The 13,767-nt window shown below is 43.6% G+C and overlaps 1 protein-coding gene across 1 annotated transcript in view; it reads right to left on the bottom strand.

The window, feature by feature from the left end:
- ANXA13 (annexin A13) overlaps positions 1-13,767 on the bottom strand; it is a 69,383-nt gene that overhangs the window by 49,517 nt on the left and 6,099 nt on the right. Inside the window, exons 4-6 of the mRNA XM_088453130.1 lie at positions 10,378-10,548; positions 8,369-8,402; positions 8,187-8,266 (exon numbers count right to left, since the gene is read on the bottom strand). Coding sequence (XP_088309256.1) covers positions 8,187-8,266; positions 8,369-8,402; positions 10,378-10,548 — 285 coding nt within the window. The remainder of the gene's footprint in view (positions 1-8,186; positions 8,267-8,368; positions 8,403-10,377; positions 10,549-13,767) is intronic.

The raw sequence follows: 13,767 nt of genomic DNA, 5'->3' as shown, positions 1-13,767 counted from the left end.
AGGGCTCGTAAGAAAGTGAATGGCGCGTTTACAAGGCATGTTTAGTCCATCGATGGAGTGGGATTTAGTCATGGTTTTTCTGGTGGGTGAGCTTGGGAAGTTTTATTTCGGAATGATGGTGTGCATCTGAATGCTTTGGGTACAGCTTTGTTTGTGAAAGGCTAGTTTTTCGTTTTGGGTGGCGGGCCAGTCTCTCTTAGGGCCTGGCTTTGGCGGGAGTACGCTGCAACTCAGTGGCTTTAGGTGGCGTAAGACAACTTTGTGGGGGCACTGACCCTCGTTGCCCCTGGCGAATTTGTCCTTCTCTGTACGAGGTGCTGGCTGTACGGAAGCACCTCGGATTGGCCCAAGAGGGAAGTGAGACTCTCACATCGTTAGTACGTCTAGAGGGAGGACGTTTAAGTCGTCCTCCGAGTATTTGATCAAGGTTGAAAGCTAGAACTGAGTTTGCAGCGTCTCTTGGCCACCCTGGTTAGGTTGATTGATTAATCTATAAATAAAAGCTGTGACCTTTTAGCCAAGCTCTGGTGTCCTTGTCTTTATTGATTTTATAGCCTAAGTTAAGTAAGCTATCAAGGTGGTAAGATATGTTGAAGCAGTAAACCAATGTAGATCTTAAGGAAGACGAAATTTGTATAGAATTGAGGATAGATAAGATTGCTGGTTTTCTGCTGGGTGTTGGTGTTTATGACAGCCTTGTTGCTGGGTAAAAGTGAGTATGTCAGATGGTTGGATTATCCTATGGGATTTGTTGAAAGGAGGAGTTAGGTTGGGACTATTTAAAGGGCTGCTAGAGCTCAGCCCAGTCTCTTTGTAGTGGATCTTCTTAACCCACCATCCCACCCATTTTGTTACGTTGTGTATAATAACCTTTCTTTTCCCTGTTTAGGGTAGGCACAGCACGGCGGGAGTACGCTGCAACTCAGTGGCTTTAGGTGGCGTAAGACAACTTTGTGGGGGCACTGACCCTCGTTGCCCCTGGCGAATTTGTCCTTCTCTGTACGGGGGGACCCAGGTGCTGGCTGTACGGAAGCACCTCGGATTGGCCCAAGAGGGAAGTGAGACTCTCACATCGTTAGTACGTCTAGAGGGAGGACGTTTAAGTCGTCCTCCGAGTATTTGATCAAGGTTGAAAGCTAGAACTGAGTTTGCAGCGTCTCTTGGCCACCCTGGTTAGGTTGATTGATTAATCTATAAATAAAAGCTGTGACCTTTTAGCCAAGCTCTGGTGTCCGTGTCTTTATTGATTTTATAGCCTAAGTTAAGTAAGCTATCAAGGTGGTAAGATATGTTGAAGCAGTAAACCAATGTAGATCTTAATAGTTCCCTGTGCCAGGGTACACAGTTCTATGATACTATATAGTGTCCAGTGCCAGGGTATATAGTTCTATGATACTACATAGGGCCCAGTGCCAGGGTATACAGTACTATGAAACTATATAGTGCCCAGTGCCAGGGTATACAGTTCTATGATACTATATAGGGCCCAGTACCAGGGTATACAGTTCTATGATACTATATAGTGTCCAGTGCCAGGGTATATAGTTCTATGATACTATATAGTGCCCAGTGCCAGGGTATACAGTTCTATGATACTATATACTGTCCAGTGTCAGGGTATACAGTTCTATGATACTATATAGTGTCCAGTGCCAGGGTCATACCTGCCTACCCTCCCGAATTCAGCGGGAGCCTCCCGCTTTAAGGTGGGAGCTCCCGCTGCCCTGGAAAGTACAGAGAATCCCCCGGTTTCCCCACTGTCCCATTGAAATATGGACTGCGCATGCGCGAGACCGGATGTAGCAGGTGCGGGGCCAGGGCTCGAGGAAGTCCTGACTACATCCCGTTAATACTATAGGCCGGCCACCGCGGGGTTGTGGATAGCGGTGGTCGCCTACCCATCACGCAGTCGCACTGACTGCATTGCCTACACGCCCAATGGCATTGACTGGCGGCAGCAGCTGTATCCTCTTCTCCCCCAGGCTGCCGGCCCAAGCTCATCCAATGTCCCTTGGACACCAGTGTGGGGCTTTTGATCAGCGTTGGACCAGCCTGCTTCCCCCCACTGTGTTTGCAGTGCGGAGTGAGCTGAGGACGGTTTGCACCAGGACTGGAGCATGGAAAAGGTGAGCCCACATTGTCAGTACTAGTGTCCCTGTCTGCTATATATATATATATATATATATATATATATATATATATTTCAGTACGGCAAGCTGCTATTCAATAAGGTCAAGCCAACTACATACTGTATATACACACATATATATATATATATATATATATATATATATGTATATAAATATATGCAGTCCAGTGTAGATACCAATACATGTATTGTATACCATACAATAGGGGTGTAGATGGGTATCCCCCCAGGTGGATAGACATGCCCTTTTGGGCAGAGATGGCCCCCCCACCTCAATGCCGTGCTACACGTGGCACATTCTACTACAATCTTATGTCTCCCTGAAACCAGTTTTCAAAAGTAGGCAAGTATGGCCAGGGTATACAGTTCTGTGATACTATATACTGTCCAGTGCCAGGGTATACAGTTCTGTGATACTATATACTGTCCAGTGTCAGGGTATACAGTTCTATGATACTATATAGTGTCCAGTGCCAGGGTTACAGTTCTATGATACTATATAGTGTCCAGTGCCAGGGTATACAGTTCTATGATACTATATAGTGTCCAGTGCCAGGGTTATAGTTCTGAGATACTATATAGTTCCCAGTGCCAGGGTACACAGTTCTATGATACTATATAGTGTCCAGTGCCAGGGTATATAGTTCTATGATACTATATAGGGCCCAGTGCCAGGGTATACAGTTCTATGATACTATATAGTGTCCAGTGCCAGGGTATACAGTTCTATGATACTATATTGGGCCCAGTACCAGGGTATACAGTTCTATGAAACTATATAGTGCCCAGTGCCAGGGTATACAGTTCTACGATACCTTATAGTGTCTAGTGTCATGGTACATAGTTCTATGATACTATATAGTGCCCAGTGCCAGGGTATACAGTTCTATGATACTATATAGTGTCCAGTGTCAGGGTATAGAGTTCTATGATACTATATAGGAGTCTATTTACTAAGCAGTGTTAGGAGACAGTGAAAAGTGATAAGAAAGTGATAAGGTGCAAGCCAATCAGCTCCTAACTGTCATTTTTCAAACACAGCCTGTGAGATGACAGTTAGGAGCTGATTAGCTGGCACCTTATCACTTTTCACTCTGTCTCCTAACACTGCTTAGTAAATAGACCACATAGTGCCCAGTGCCAGGGTATACAGTTCTATGATACTATATAGTGTCCAGTGCCAGGGTATACAGTTCTATGATACTATATAGTGTCCAGTGACAGGGTATACATTTGTATGATACTATATAGTGTCCAGTGCCAGGGTAAACAGTTCTATGATACTATATAGTGCCCAGTGCCAGGGAATACAGTTCTATGATACCATATAGTGCCCAGTGCCAGGGTATACAGTTCTATGATACTATATAGTCTCCAGTGTCAGGGTATACAGTTCTATGATACTATATAGTGTCCAGTGTCAGGGTATACAGTTCTGTGATACTATATAGTGTCCAGTGCCAGGGTATGATACTATATAGTCTCCAGTGTCAGGGTATGATACTATATAGTGTCCAGTGACAGGGTATGATACTATATAATAGTGTCCAGTGCCAGTGTATACAGTTCTGTGATACTATATAGTGTCCAGTGTCAGGGTATAAAGTTCTATGATACTATATATAGTGTCCTGTGCCAGTGTTACCGTTCTATGATACTATATAGTGTCCAGTGCCAGGGAATACAGTTCTATGATACTATATACTGTCCAGTGTCAGGGTTACAGTTCTATGATACTATACAGTGTCCAGTGCCAGGGTATACATTTGTATGATACTATATAGTGTCCAGTGCCAGGGTATACAGTTCTATGATACTATATAGTTCCCAGTGCCAGGGTACACAGTTCTATGATACTATATAGTGTCCAGTGCCAGGGTATACAGTTCTATGATACTATATAGGGCCCAGTGCCAGCTGAAGGGCCGGCTGGATTGACCGCTAACGGGTGCTGTAACCCCCAAAGGGCACTCCAAACAAAATAGAATTTTTTTTCTGTGTTTGTGAATTGTGTGCACTGTGGCTGCACGTCCATCAACGAAAGGAGCAGCGCCAAGCGTGCGCCTTTGTCCCATAAGTAAAAGGCCGGCTGGCTTGTCCGTTAAAGGGTGCTGTAACCCTTCAAAGGGCACTCCAAACAAAATAAAAAAATATATTTTTTCCTGTTTGTGAATTGTGTGCGCAGTAGCCGCACGTGCATCAACAAAGTAGTGCCAAGCGTGCGCCTGTGTCATAAGTAAAGGGCCGGCTGGCTTGACCGTTAAAGGGTGCTGTAACCCCCAAAGTACACTCCAAACAAAATAAAAAAATATTTTCTGTGTTTGTGAATTGTGTGCGCAGTAGCCGCACGTGCATCAACAAAGTAGTGCCAAGCGTGCGCCCGTGTCCCATAAATAAAGGGCCGGCTGGATTGACCGCTAAAGAGTGCTGTAACCCCCAAAGGGCACTCCAAACAAAATAAAAAAAATATTTTCTGTGTTTGTGAATTGTGTGCACTGTAGCCGCACGTGCATCAACAAAGGAGCAGCACCAAGCGTGCGCTGTGTTCCATAAGTAAAGAGCCGGCTGGCTCATTTCTTAAAGGGTGGTGTAACCCACAAAGTGCACTACTCTCCAGCAAAAATAAAAAAATATTTTCTGTGTTTGTGTGCGCCTTAGCCGCACGTATATATCAATATAACATAAATGGAGGACCAAACTGTCTCCAATAAAAATAAAATAGGGAAAGATCAAGAACCACTTCCTCCTAGTGCTGTTGCTGCTGCTGGGAGTTGTTCATCATCCCAGAGAGGAAGTAGGAACACCACTACTTTTACTAAACAACGAACCCTCCAACAGTCCTTAGCGAGGAGGATGAAGTACGACAGCAGTCATCCTGAAGCAAAACGTATAACTGAGGCCTTGACTGCTATGTTGGTGTTAGACGTGCGTCCGGTATCCGCCATTAGTGCAGTGGGATTTAGACAATTGATGGAGGTAGTGTGTCCCCGGTTCCAAATCCCGTCTAGATTCCACCTGCATCCTCAAAGCAGCAGCGACAAGCGTGCGTCTGTCTGTTAAAGGGTGGTGTAACCCTCAAAGTGCGCTCCACAAACAATAAAAAAATTCTTCTTTTTTTTCCTGTCTTTGTGAAATGTGTGGGCTGTAGCCGCACCTGCATTCTGAATGCAGCAGCGACAAGCGTGCGTCTGTCTGTTAAAGGATTACATCGGTGACAGCATCCAAATAGGCATGTCAGACAGTCCGTACATGTACTGGCAGGAAAAAGAGGCAATTTGGAGGCCCCTGTACAAACTGGCTCTATTTTACCTGAGTTGCCCCCCTCCAGTGTGCACTCCGAAAGAGTGTTTAGTGCAGCCGGGAACCTTGTCAGCAAAAGGCGTAGGAGGTTGCTTCCACAAAATGTGGAGAAGATGATGTTCATAAAAATGAATTATCAACTTTTCCAGGGAGACCAGCCTCCAGAACGTACAGAGGGACCTGTGGTGGTGGATTCCAGCGGGGATGAATTAATACTCTGTGAGGATGAGGATGTACACAACACTGAAGAGGGTGAGGAATCGGTGAATGAGGAGGATGAGGACGACATCTTGCCTCCGTAGAGCCAGTTTGTGCAGGGCCAGATTAATTGCCAGATTGTTTTGTGGGGGCCCAAACGAACCAATCATTTCAGCCACAGTCGTGTGGCAGACTCTGGTGCTGAAATGATTGGTTTGTTAAAGTGTGCATGTCCTGTTTATACAACATAAGGGTGGGTGGGTGGGAGGGCCCAAGGACAATTCCATCTTGCACCTCTTTTTTTTCTTTGCATTATACACTGTTTGGGGCCTAGTTTTTCATACTGCCATCCTGTCTGCCACTGCAGTGTCACTCCTAGATGGGCCACGTGTTTGTGCCGCCCACTCGTGTCGCTTAGCATAGTCATCCATCTACCTCGGTGCAACCTTTTGGACATAAAAACACTATTGTGAGGTGTTCAGAATAAACTGGAAATGAGTGGAAATTAAGGTTTTTGAGGTTAATAATAGCATAGGAGTAGAAAAATCAACACATTCTGTGATTTTAGCTGTTTTTATGCTTTTTAAAAAAAAAATACAGATCCAAAACACAAAACCCAGAACCCAAAACACCGAAGGGTGGTTTTGGCAAAACCAATCCAGATCCAAAACACGAAGAAAGATCCAGATCCAAACACAAAACACGAAAAGTGGCCGGTGCACGCCCCTACTATATAGTCTCCAGTGTCAGGGTATACAGTTCTGTGATACTATATAGTGTCCAGTGCCAGGGTATACAGTTCTGTGATACTATATAGTGTCCAGTGTCAGGGTATACACTACAGTTCTGTGATACTATATAGTGTCCAGTGTCAGGGTATACACTACAGTTCTATGATTTTGCATTCTGCCCACTGTGTATGGTTCTCTGGTACTGTATACTGCCTGAAGTCACTTTATATTGCAGGTGTGTGAAACTGTATGAGAGATCAGCGAGTCCGTTGTAATTTTAGTGCCAGCCACTGCCAGGACAGAAAAAACTCCCATTCTATTTACAGTAAATCACTAAGATCATACATTCAGCTTTGCGTATTGTCCGTGGCCCTTAAGAAAAGCAATGACACATGGGTCAGTCTAAGCCACAGCTATTTGAGGTATTATGACTAAACTGTGGGGAATACTAGAAATTGTTCTGTATAAGGACAGTGGAATCTTACTAATCTCTGGACGATGTAGCTGCTATATTTAAAGCAGAATTTTTATTGAGAGAGAGAGGCAGAACCAAATTGCCAAGATCTTGACATTGAAGGAACATGTCACTCTTTCTTTGAACAAATACGTTACATATTCGGACAATTTCTATTTTTTGTACAAGAAAAACAATAAAAACACTTGATTAAAAAAATTTACAATTTTGGGAACATTTTTGAAAAAATATTTTAATAGTTAAAAAAACTGTCTCTCCTCTGAATCTCCTCACAAACCTCAAAGTGGAAGTGGATAGTCTATTTATGCATTTTGTGCTAATGTTAATTGGTTTCCACACATCAATTGAAAAGCCCCAGGAAATGAATCACCATATAATGGGTGTGGGAACACGGGCTCCTGGGTCCAGGGGGGCCCCGCACCACACACCCTGCAGCCATAGTATTACTTAGCTCTCCAGAGTCCCACGTCGGCACGGGGTCCGGCACTGTAAAACGACGGGAAAATGGCCGTGGTGGCCATTTTCCTGTTGTTTGCACATGCGCAGTACAGGGAAAATGGCCACCGCGGCCATTTTCCCGGTGACCTGTGCATTAATTATAGACTCTGGGCACACTCTAGTGCTCAGAGTCTATAACTCCGGCGCTGGCCGCACACAGCTCAGTGCGCTGCCGGGCGCCTGGCGGAGAGGAGGGGGCCCGTGTCGGAGACTGCACACGGGCCCCCTCCTCTCTAGAAACGCCCCTGTGAATCACAATTGAATGCCATCTAAAACACCGTGATTTCAATAGAAACTGCCATGAAATAGAACACGCTGTGGCGGATTCTCATTTCGAAACCGCCGAGGATCAACAGTTTACACATCAAAACCGACCTTTAGTAAATGCTGTCAATTGACGGCGGTTTCCAAATGACTCCAAAACCGCCGCTTAGTAAATGTAGCCCTAAATCTTCAATGAAACTATGCGTATGTCTATTTGCTCCATTTCCAATAAAAATATTTAATAAAAAAATGAAAGTTTTTATTTACTGTGTCACATTTGTGTGTTTGAGTGTATTTATTACACCAAGGAGTGCAGCTATTTTATGTGAGGGAGTGGCTTTTTACGAATACGAGCATCTAAGTGGCGTCTGACAGCATATATTTCAGTGAGGAAGGTAAATGTTTTGCACGTTCATAAATTACTCTTTTACAGCGATAAGCAAGTTTTTTGAAATGCGACCTATACCTGGACCTGGTGAATCAAACACAAGTGGTGCAGAGTAGACTATAGTGACTCTTCTTTAAGTCTGCAGATTTCATAAAGCAGGGGCTTAGTGCAGACACCACTCACCTGTAGCAGAGAGATGAGTAACTTCTTGAAGTTGCTACTGATTTCACTGCTCACGTCCTTCTCCAGATCTCTGTCAAACACTGAGAAAAATGGACAGATATTTACCTATTAATGTGAACCAACACATCGTACTATAATGAACGTATATATTAATGAAGTTGAAAAATTCTAAATGCACTTACGTCTCTTGTATGACTCTTTTATGTTTCGTATTTGCTGAAAGATAAATAAAGTTGGAAATGTTGATGATACCGATGATTTAAGCTGATCTCATAGTGGCCAATCCCGCTGTTTAACTTAAGCGCTTATCATTAGGACTATTGTTCAGTCAGGCTATATCGGCCCTGATATAGGTGTTTGGCCAGTTTTTGGCTGTATTATAGAACTTTAGTGCAGTCAGAAGATGGCCGCACACACCCTGAAAAAAGTCATCAGCATATATTTTCTGTCTAAGTTTTGCAGAGTTTTGTGAGGATCATTATTATCAGTGATCCCCCTAGTTTTTGCAGCAGGCACATAGCTCTGACAAAACCCACCTGTGATATTGCAAGGTGTGTGGCTGCCTTCAGATACAGTATTTTGCTTCTTTAGAAGAAAGAAGGGGAATGTATTAACCTTTTATCAAAGCCCTTGTCCTTGTTGGAACGATAGCTGAGCTCATGAAGAAATTAGCTGTCTGCATTCTGGCAAATATTAGTTCATCATTCAACATGGCTGCCTCTCTGTGGTGATGGGTACTAACTAGAAAGCCAGCTGTCTCCTCTTTCCTTTTCGAAAGAATGTAAAGTCAGTCAAACATTTTAAGAACACCTTTAAAGTGGAGGCCGTCATGTGCGCAAAATGGGGGCGGCCATTTTGTGACCTTTAAATTCATTGGGAGCTAGTGACGTCACTGAGGGGCCTATTCATCAACTGATAAATGGCCTGGTAACCATGCAGAAACTCTAGTTTCCTCATATTTAGGTTACAGGGCTATTTGTCATCAGGGGTCCCAAATGGACCCCCTGATATTAGACAGACTTCCAAAACTAAAAGTTTTCGGAGTTTGCTTGCGACAGCAAGCACCTTCTTCAGTAAAGGTGAAAGTTCACTTTCACTGTGTATAGGTGAAAGTCTGCTTTAAAGGGTCCTTTGTCATCATGTAGATATGCAAAGAGTGGGTGGGCATAGCAACCAATATATTATAATTAGTTTCAAGTTGGTGGGGATGTGTGTAGCTCATCGTTTGCCTGAACGCAGTTTAGGTAAACATTTTAAGGATGCAGATTTTAAATTCACTGGAGACATTGGGGTCAATCCAATTAGGTGCGTGTTTGTTTCATGAAACTCCCACACTTCGCACAAATGCTCGCTCCCGAGATACGCTCAATACAATTAGATATGCCATCTTGCGCTATTGGTGGGGAGGATGTGCGAATTTTTCTATAGCATGCGAGAAGGGCATGAAAAAGTGGGAAACCATCCTGGTCCAACAAAAAAATGCCAATTTAGTTAGCAGAATCATACAGAAGGTTGTTAGTGGGCATAAGGAAAGTACTGGAGGTTTTTAAATGGTGTCAAATGGCTGATTTGTGCTTTCTAAAAAAAATATAAAAAAGCAAACTCTTTTTTGTTTAATCTGAAACACATTAAATGAAAAAAAAAAATTTAAAGTGATTTTGTGGTAATTTGAGGTCACATTAACTTTTTTTTTTTAAAGTAATAATACTGTAATTAGATTTGGGGTGCCTAAACTAACGAAAAAGTTGATTTGGTGGTAATTTGAGGCCATTTTTTTTACGTGTAATTATTAGGCCAGTTAAGCTAATTGAAAACTTCTTAATGCCTAAAGAGTAATCAGGGGGGCTGTCGAAGGGGTTCCGGACTGTGTCCCGACATTTTTACCTTAAACTAAAGATTTTCCCTCCCATTTCACACTCTCAGGGGGGTGCGCATAAAAAAAAGTGAGTTTTCTCTAAGAAAAATAAATGCGAGTTTGGCCTGAACTTCGCAGTGCGAGTTTGCCCTGAAAACGGCTCGCACAAGCCGACTAGCACCTAATTGAATTGACCCCATTGATGCCACTATTCAGGAGCATTCTCATCAATATTATGCATCAGTGAAGTCCGAATAAGCCCTTACTAACTGAATAAGCTATGACATATTTTTAAGGCAGTAGATAATTTGTCAGACAGCCCTGTTCATGCCATACCTGGTTGGCCCTTGTACATAGGATTTGTATAAGCAGAGATTCATTGGTTCCCGCTCCCTTCATGGCTTTTCTGAGCTCTTGGGCGTCAAACTCACAAGGCCGGTAAAGCAAGGCAATGGCGGTCTTCTCAAAGTTACCGCTCAGTTCACTTTTTAATACTCCCTCTAGGTCCTAAGTAAACAAAAAACATTGTAAATGCAGGGCATAACACAAAGGGTTATAAAGCATTACTTAAGCTATAATATAATGTATATGATCCATTGCATGACATATTGATCCGTTGCGGATCGGAGCGATTTATCATATGGATGGGGCAATGTGCACACCCGATCCATCGTTCCCGATGGTCATTCATCGCATTGTCCCACTTGCTGATCTGCACGGCAGATGGGACGATGCAATGAAGGACGCCATGCTGCTACATGCAGCTGTAACAATATATTGCAACATCATACACCGGATCGTGCAGTGTGTACGGCGTGTGCGATGTATCGTTACTTCGCATCGCACCGTCGCTGGGTACACACATCGTATAACTTTACTAGTACAGCTGCAGACATGCATAATAAGAGGCTTGCTTTCACTAACCTATCCAGCCTTATTCTGATTGATTGCTATGGGTCACATGGGGGTCTATTTATCAAAGAGAATGAGCCCTTAAAAGCTCAATTTTCTATCACCATAAAATATTTTTTGGGGTCTATTTGCCAAAAAAGGAAATGGCTGCGATAGTTGAGTGATACTCGGCCCTTTGGCCATACTGGCAGCAGTAAAATTAATGCAGAACTCTAGGGGAACTGGCCTCCTGCGATGGACCAGACTCTGCTGGCTGGGAAACTGGCAGCAGAAACTTAGGAGGTTTCAGATAGCTCTTCCTCATAGAAGAATACAATGATGGCAAAACTTGATGATAAAGAATACGAGGCTTTATTGAGTTACACAGGACTGATTGGAATGACGAGTCGTAGAAGCTAAACTAAAGTCCAGATAGAGAGAATGGCTTTTGCACACCAATCCTGAGAGACTATGATCAGAAGGTGGAACTGTAAATGGAGTAGAAAGACTGGTACCAATGCACGAACTCAGCAAAAAGCAGAACACTAGTCAGATGACACTGAATAAACCTGAGTTAGACAGGAGAAGGAACCCTGGGTCATAAACACTGGGGTATACCCAGCTAGACAAGATGGAGATCCTTGGTCAATGATACTGTGGAGTATCCAGATAGACTGTGCGATGATACTGGCTTAAAATGGTTGCGTGAACTTAAGTACACAAAAGGTGCATCGTAACTCCTGGTGTAATACACCGAGATGCGTTGTATAATCAAAGAGCAATGCATAGAAAATCCAAATACTCCGAAGAAACAGGAGCCAAATACTTAGACTTGAAGAGACCTTGTACAGGCACTGAATGAGCGTCCATGAAGAGTTTATATACGCAGTGCCTGTTGCTGATTGGCGACTGACTCCCAGCTGACCTGAGAACCTGATCTGACTGGAGGATCCTGAATCATGTGGCTAAAGCAAGATGGCCACACCCATGAACCGAAGACCCCGCTGGTAGTATAGGCGGATGACTTCACACTGTATGAGACATGCCAGCCAGCGTAAAAGAGACCTGAGAAGGAGAGATCTGCACAAAACACCTGGAGCATTGCCACGAAGATGACAGATGGCCACTCAGCTCCATGAACCAGATACCAGAGGTACATAGCGCAGCTGGCTGGGCTTTGCATCGGGACCTGGTGGTAACATTCCTGACAGTACCCCCCCTTTAATGGGTGGCCTCCAAATGCCCCTTAGGCTTCTGTGGAAATCTCAAATGGAAGTTGTGCACCAGTCTAGAAGCATGTACATCTGCCGCTTTGATCCAGGACCTCTCTGCAGGACCATACCCCTTCCAATCCACGAGATACTGCAATTGACCTTGTTACCCATGGGAATCTAAAATCTTCACAATCTCAAACTCCACTCCTCGGGAAGTCTGCACAGGTGTAGTCATGGAAATCTTGGTATGAAAACGATTAAGTATTAATGGTTTGAGCAAAGAGAGATGAAACGTGTTAGGAATTCAGAGATTAGGAGGAGGATGTAATTTACATGCCACAGGATTAATGACCTGCTCGATCCGAAATGGGCCAATGAACCGAGGAGCGAATTTCATGGTAGGCACCTTGAGTCTCAAGTTCTTCGTAGAGAGCCACACACGATCGCCTGGGATAAACTTAGGCACAGCAGAGCATTTCCTGTCTGCGAAGACTTTATAATTATGTGAAGCCTTTTTAAGGGACAGATGAACTTGTCTCCGAATTTGCGCAAAATGTTGTAAAGCAGAACTGGCAGCGGGAACCTCCACTATAGGTGAAGACTGGAACTCAGGAATGCGTGGATGTAACCCATAGTTGGCAAAGAAAGGACTCACTTCCGAAGATGAATGATAGTGGAAGTTGTGAGTGAACTCTGCCCATAGTAACAAGTCTGCCCAGTCATCTTGAGAAGAGGATAAAGAAATCCTGAGGAATGTTTCTAGATCTTGATTCACCCTCTCAATTTGACCATTCGACTGTGGGTGGTAAGCAGAAGAAAAGTGCAATTTAATCTGCATAGCCGAACACAAAGCTTTCCAGAACCGGGTCATGAACTAGATTCTACGATTTGACACAATCTCTTCAGGCAGTCCGTGCAAACAAAAAATTTACTGAATGAATATCCGTGCCAAAGTGGGAGCTATAGGTAGACATGGCAGACCATTTTAGTAAAATGATCCACTACCACCCAGATGACAGTATATCTTTTAGACTCTAGTAGATCGGTAATAAAGTCCATCGACAGATGTGACCATGGTCTGACTGGAATCGATAGGGGATGGAGCAACCCTGCAGGAGACCATCATGAAGTTTTATGTTGCAGACATTTAGAACAGGATCGTATAAATTCTTGCACATCAACTTTCATGGAAGGCCACCAATAATTTAGTTGTAGAAAGGAGTATGTTTTACGAACACAAGAGTGGCCGGAAAAACGAGAATCATGAGCCCAAGATAGTAACTTGTTCCGTAATTCTGGAGCAACAAAAGTTATCCCCAAGGAGGACTAAAAGACACATCCGTGGTCTCAAAAGGCCAGAGGTTTGACAATAGGGTACTCCTGCATGGAGATTTGTTCATCATTTTCCAACATGGACCTGGAAAGGTCATCGGCTTTGACATTTAAAGATCCTGGGCGATATTTTAAAACAAAGTCAAAATGGGAAAAAAGAGTGCACAGTGAGCCTGGCAAGGAATTAATCAATGGGCTGATTTTAGGTATAAGAGGCTCTTATGGTCAGTATAAATGGTTATTGTATGTTTCACGCCTTTCAACAAATATCTCCATTCTTCTAGGGTCA

This window comes from Taudactylus pleione, unplaced genomic scaffold (genome assembly GCF_031769625.1).
Source record: "Taudactylus pleione unplaced genomic scaffold, aTauple2 ptg000571l, whole genome shotgun sequence".
Lineage (NCBI taxonomy): Eukaryota > Metazoa > Chordata > Amphibia > Anura > Myobatrachidae > Taudactylus > Taudactylus pleione.
Note: the sequence above shows the minus strand (reverse complement) of the source record. Positions and strands in the feature narration are given on the sequence as shown.